The sequence below is a fragment of the Abramis brama genome (assembly GCF_963993115.1).
Source record: "Abramis brama genome assembly, chromosome: 2".
NCBI lineage: Eukaryota > Metazoa > Chordata > Actinopteri > Cypriniformes > Leuciscidae > Abramis > Abramis brama.
In genome coordinates, this window is record NC_139964.1 from 25,603,043 (window position 1) to 25,609,610 (window position 6,568).

Sequence of the window (6,568 nt, forward strand, 5' to 3'; positions counted from 1 at the left end):
GATTTATTGTTATTCGTTTGTATTTATTTATTTATTTAATTAATTCATGTATTTTAGTGCATTTTACTTTTTTTATATATATATTTTATTTAATCTATTTTCTAATTATTAATTTTAATCTATTTATTTATTTTTATTTTTTGAAAAAAAAAAACATTGATTAGGTTTTACCTAATCAATTTATACTGTTAAATATTATTATTATAAATACATGCAAGCATAATTTGAAAAAAATACACTGTTTTGCCTAAAACCAAATTTATACAGTGAAAAAAAAAATTATTAATATGTGTAAAATATAATTTGGAAAATATTTAGTTTCTATTCAGTTCCATTACGTTTTTTTCTACTGTACTGTTATATTTATGTTATTTTTTTTTGATTATTTTAATCTAATCTAATCTAAAATATTTACTTTGATCAAATTTTATTTTAATAAAATGGTTAATATTTATTATAATGTACTTTTTATTATGTATTTAAATTTATTGTATTATTATTATTACTACTACTTTTTTTATAATTTATTTTACACTCTGCATGATTTGTTTTTCTCTAAACATTTTCATGGACCCAAATTTGAAATAAAATAATATAATATAATATAATATAATATAATATAATATAATATAATATAATATAATATAATATAATATAATATAATATAAACACTCCCTCAGTAGGTTTTTCTACAGATATTGAATCAAGCCAGGATCATTTTCTGGATCCAGAGCAAATAAAATAGCACATTTCACATATCTACTGAAAGGAAAACAATTAAGAAACAACTCTACTATAATACTCAGTCATCAGGAAGCAGAACAGAGATAAGAACGGCAACAGGAAAACCGAAGCCAAGAGTTTGACAGCACAATATGCAGGAAGACGACAAGAGTCTTATATTTCCATGAGCTGGAAACATCCAAATGAAGCTATCCAGACAGGGAGAGAAATGTTCACGTAACAGGACGGCGATACTCCAGTCATATTCATGTTTTAAACATCTCTCTGTACCTCAGTATAGCTAAACTTTCACTCGTACGTTGTTTTTCTACAAGCTCCTGGTTTATTCAGATGATCTACAGTACTGGTCAATAGTGTGTGCAGCCTTGCTACAAACATCACTCACAACACAATATCATTCATTAGAAGACTTTTATTATGTGTATAACCGTGTGCTCAGTGACCATAAATACATAACAGCCATTCAAAAGCACTGGAATGGAAAGATTTTCTCCCTGGTTTTATTCTTCTGGTCTCAAGTAACGAAAGCACCTAAAGGAACTTCACTTCATCGCGTTGTCTTGTCTCTTTAACTAAACATAAAATGCAGTGCTTTTAAGTACAAGTGCTTGTCAACGGAATAACAATGGAATGATCACTATTACTGTAAAACATACGAAACTCTCAAATCACACTGTTTAGTTTATAAACACACATTCAGGAAATAAATAAATAATCTCACCTGAGAACATTAGCTGGAGAGCAACTGTTAAATTCAGGCAGTACGTTCATTTATAGCTTTTATAACAGGTTCTCCAATGAAGCTTGTTAGTTGTGCATCAACATCTGGACTCATTCATTCATTCATTCGTTTCTAAAGTGTGCTGATATAAGAAATATGGCATCTCTATTTGAATGCTGTAAAGTCAACATAAAACCAAAACTCCTTTTACTTTCTGAATTCATACTCTTACTCTTATTGTGCTTAACTTAGTTATTTTTAATATTTTGTATTCATAATCTTTAATTAAATTCTTTGCTCTTCCTCTGAAAAGCCTCTACTGACGTCATTTAAAGGTGCAGTAAGTGATTTCTGAGAAATGCTGTTGAAAGTGGATCGGACTGAGCAGCACAACACACTTGTAGCCAATCAGCAGTAGGGGGTGTGTCCACTCATGATGGAGGAGAGAGAGTGAGCCAATCAGCAGAAGGGGGCGTGTCCACTTGGGTGAGAGAGTGAGCCAATCAGCAGTAGGGGGCGTGTCCACTCATGATGATATAGGAGAGAGCCAATCAGCAGTAGGGGGCATGTCCACTTGTGATAGAGGAGAGAGAGTGAGCCAATCAGCAGTAGGGGGAATGTCCACTCGTGATAGAGGAGAGAGAGTGAGCCAATCAGCAGAAGGGGGCGTGTCCACTCGGGTGTGAGAGTGAGCCAATCAGCAGTGGGGGCGTGTCCACTCATGATGATATAGGAGAGAGCCAATCAGCAGTAGGGGCATGTCCATTCGTGATGGAGGAGAGTGAGCCAATGAGCAGAGGGGGTTAGTCCACTCGTGATGGGGGTGAGAGAGAGCCAATCAGCAGAAGGGGGCGTGTCCACTCGGGTGAGAGAGTGAGCCAATCAGCAGTAGGGGGCGTGTACACTCGTGATGGAGGAGAGTGAGCCAATCAGCAGTAGGGGGTGTGTCCACTCATGATGATATAGAAGAGAGCCAATCAGGAGTAGGGGGTGTGTCCACTCGTGATGGAGGATAGAGAGTGAGCCAATCAGGAGTAGGGGGCGTGTCCACTCGTGATAGAGGAGAGAGAGCCAATCAGCAGTAGGGGGCGTGTCCACTCATGATAGAGGAGAGAGAGCCAATCAGCAGTAGGGGGCGTGTCCACTCGTGATAGAGGAGAGTGAGCCAAAGCAGTAGGGGGCGTGTCCACTCATGATAGAGGAGAGAGAGTGAGCCAATCAGCAGTAGGGGGTGTGTCCACTCATGATGGAGGAGAGAGAGTGAGCCAATCAGCAGTAGGGGGCGTGTCCACTCATGATAGAGGAGAGAGAGTGAGCCAATCAGCAGTAGGGGGCGTGTCCACTCATGATAGAGGAGAGTGAGCCAAAGCAGTAGGGGGCGTGTCCACTCATGATAGAGGAGAGAGAGTGAGCCAATCAGCAGTAGGGGGTGTGTCCACTCATGATGGAGGAGAGAGAGTGAGCCAATCAGCAGTAGGGGGCGTGTCCACTCATGATAGAGGAGAGAGAGTGAGCCAATCAGCAGTAGGGGGGGCATGTCCACTCGTGATAGAGGAGAGAGAGTGAGCTGTTGGCGACTAACTACCAACTCTTGGTTGTATATTCTCTTGTGTACTGCATGTTCAATTTTTGTTCTTCCTTGTTGTTCGTCATCTTCGCAAAGCATTATTTTGCTTCGCTTCAAATTTCAATTTCAAGTATCAACAATGTTTCTCTGAAATCGATTTCTGCACCTTTAATAGTGTTCACCAGCAGCACAGTTTTCTGGTGTAAAACGGCCACTTTTCACAATGCTGATGGGAAAAACACACTTTACAATAAGGTTCCATTTAACGTTAAGTAACTACATTAGTTAACAGGAACTAACAATGAAAAATCTATCTTCTATTAATTATTATTAGACTTTTGTAAAGTGTTACCAATTATTTACCAGAGAAAATGGTTTGCGAATGCCGTTTCATGTTGACTTTAGCAAAAGAATTATGATACTCATGAAAAGAAATGCCTCCTCACAGCTCAAAAAGAGGTTTCAAGTTCAATTCATCAGCTCTACAGATTCTAGAGTGTCCTTCAGTATCACAGACGGTCTTCACTGCTCTTTCACTTCAGTTCAGCTTGGTGATGGTCACACCGCCGCTGATCTGAATGGTGTCAATGGACGTCAGCGGCGTCACGCGATGGTAGAAGTCAAACAGCTGATGGCCGTCCACGAGCACAAGGAAGCGCGGGTGCTCGCAATGGATCTCGACCTGAACAAACACCCCAGACAGAAAACATAAGGCAGGCTCATTTTTCTACAACACAGGTTTAGGTCTCTGCTTTTCTTGTTTTGTGCAATAAAAATTATTTCTGTTAAATTCAGCTGATAGTGATGGTGATACTGACCCTGAAAGGCTGTTCTGCGATGAAGGGGAAATATGGTATTGACCTCTCCTCCTCACCCCAGCTATCAGAAACACAGGCGTTTCGCAAAATCTCCCGGTCTTCGAATCGTACACACATATCCAGAGCCACGTCTTCACAGCCGCACGTCAGACTGATGTCGAAACTGTCCGAGAGAGAGAGAGAGAGAGAGAGAGAGCAAGAACATTCAACATTCAGTTTAAATTAGAGAGTGAAGCAACCAAAACAAGGTCATGCACTCAAGAAAGTGCAAACGTCTAGACGTCGTGATTTTATCAGAGGGTTTTCTGTCCAACCTCATTCCTACTTACGCTGGAAAACAGACTTTGATCACTTGAGTTACACAGATAAGATGAAACGCACAACAGCAAGCGTCCCTGCATGTGTCCAAGGTGCGAGTGTGTGTGTTGACATGAGCTACCTGTCTGGATCTGCGTTCACGACGCCCATGATCGTGATTTTCTTCCCCGGTCGCAGTCCGCCCCGGATGCCGCCACAGAACGGCACGGCCTATCACACACAGGACAGGGTCATCATGAGACAAAACAACAAGCAAATACAAACAAAACGACGTTTGCTGAGTCATTACCAGTTTTTGTTGCTCATCTTTTTGCGGTGACGTACACCGAGACTCCCCGAAAGAACTGCTCAGATTTCTGTTTCTCTGTGGCAGGTAAAGCACAGGTGAAGAGGAAGACAAAAAACATGCAAATTACGTATGTATGGACACAGAGCTGAACAGGTGGAAAGTAAACTTTGCTGTAAAAACTGATTCATGCATGAACCTTTACCTAAAATGTAATGTTGCTGAGAACATAGAAATCCACGAAATGCACAATATCAATGCTGTTTTCCTCTATACAATGAAAGTGAATGGGGACTGGATCTGTCAAACCCCCAAAGGACAAAAATCACCATGAAAATATCTTAAAAGTGCCCCATATGACCGGTATCCTAAGTCTTTTGAATCGAAATCATTGTTCATTAAAAATCTCCTGCATATTTAAAGTTGACAGGCAAATATCAAGTCATTCAAGAATCAATGACATTTGACATGACTAAAAACAAACTTGTGTTTAAGCACCAAAGTTGTTGATAATAGTGTTAGTACAGTAGAGTCGTATGCACTAGTTGTTTTAGTCATTTTTGTTCTTGAAAGCTCCAGTCCCCATTCACCTCCACTGTAAGAGAAGCGTCAGCAACATTCTGCTACAGAAGTAACGTTAAGTTTATACAGGTGTGGAAGAACACAAGGGTATGTACATGAGTTTTAATCATTGTTATGGGTTTAAATCATCAACACGAGCGAATTCTCTAGTCTAGTTCACACTGCTGACACTAGTTTCCGTGTGTGACGCAGGACACTCGGCTTTCAGTCCACAGAAGAAAACACGGCGCTAGTGAAAATACTCACAAGTTCCTGTCGGACTGCGCTCAACTCGGCCATCTTCCAGCATGGGCTCGGGCTCGGGCTCGGTTCGGTTCGAGGATCAGGGCACGGATCGGGTCGGTTCGCATGTGTTTCCAGCGGAGGAACTCAGAGAGACGCGCGCGTCCAATCAGCGCGCGACCAGCAGGTTTTGCATTGTGACGTAGGCAGCACGATAATCCTTGTAATCAGCTCAGTCAATTTGTACACTCTGGCATGTTTTTTTGGGGGGGGGATGTATTAAGATGTAAATTCTGTATAATATATTGTATACTACTAAAGTTCGTTGGGAAAAAAAAGACTTGTAATCAGCTCTAATAAAGACTTCAGTCTTCGTTTATCCTCTTTGGGAAATGTGTTTGGAAGTTATTTTTTCACCTTCATGTCAAGCACATGACTTAAAATATATTCAATATTTGAGTGCATATTCTTGCAAAATCATGCTCTATTTTGAAAACTCGCTGAAAAAAATGCCAGAGATGTTCATTTACAAAGAATATATTTTTTTTTAAATCAAGGTATGTCAATGCAGAGTGTATGAAAACTGTATTATTGACATCAAGCAGTACTAAACTAAAAGTAACACTGTACACAAGTAAAACTGTTTTTGTTTGTTTGTTTGGTTGTTGTACTGATACCATGGTAACGCTGAGCTGTGTGTACATGCATACAAGAAGAGTCTTAAACTAAATCTACCATCAGATTTTTCGACGCCCAAATTATATGAACTTTGCTGTCTAATTAATCATTTTAGCCAAATGTAATTTGTTTCCACATTTGTTTCTCATTAGGAAGTTGAGGAGAAACATCTGATGAGACAAATAGTTCATATATTTAAACATAACTCTCATTAGACTATGAAACAGCAATCACTATACCATGTTTGATGTGTGTCATTCTAGGCGTGTGGTCAGAAACATTTCATCTGTCGTGATTTAGACTCCACTCTGTCATGAAATGTAAGTGAGATGATGAGTAATAAATCATGTGAATTTAAACCATGTGTAGACTGGTAATTCCAGCCTGCAGTTGTGTAACAGTGTGAGGAAGGGTTTTCAGACAGTCGTTCGTTCCACTGCTGTAAAACATTCCGCTCTGTAGCTCATTTATTCTGATGAACTGAGCGAGCTAGTGTTTCACACTGTTGTGATATTACACATGATTGATAAGCTGTCCATCTGAATAAAGGTAAACATGAAGACAGCAGCACAACTGTCACATGTCTTGTGTTGTGTGAATGTGAACACAGCAGGTGGCAGTATAGAACAACT

At 39.7% G+C, this 6,568-nt stretch overlaps 1 protein-coding gene across 1 annotated transcript; it reads right to left on the reverse strand.

The window, feature by feature from the left end:
- Positions 1 to 1,138: 1,138 nt before the first annotated feature.
- On the reverse strand, positions 1,139 to 5,441 carry lgalsla (lectin, galactoside-binding-like a). The gene is made up of 5 exons (XM_084091972.1): positions 5,283 to 5,441; positions 4,458 to 4,532; positions 4,290 to 4,378; positions 3,851 to 4,013; positions 1,139 to 3,714 (listed from the first exon to the last, which is right to left on the reverse strand). The coding sequence occupies exons 1-5, from the start codon at positions 5,313 to 5,315 to the stop codon at positions 3,571 to 3,573; spliced, it is 504 nt and encodes a 167-aa protein (XP_083948098.1). The 5' UTR covers positions 5,316 to 5,441; the 3' UTR covers positions 1,139 to 3,570.
- Positions 5,442 to 6,568: the final 1,127 nt, after the last annotated feature.

Excerpts from the sequence above, each read along its gene's own strand:
- lgalsla (XM_084091972.1), bottom strand. The coding sequence starts at position 5,315 with ATGGCCGAGTTGAGCGCAGTCCGACAGGAACTT. Across the intron at positions 4,533-5,282 it reads GCGCAGTCCGACAGGAACTT|AGAAACAGAAATCTGAGCAG; the intron begins GTGAGTATTTTC and ends TACCTGCCACAG. Across the intron at positions 4,014-4,289 it reads GTGAACGCAGATCCAGACAG|TTTCGACATCAGTCTGACGT; the intron begins GTAGCTCATGTC and ends TCTCTCGGACAG.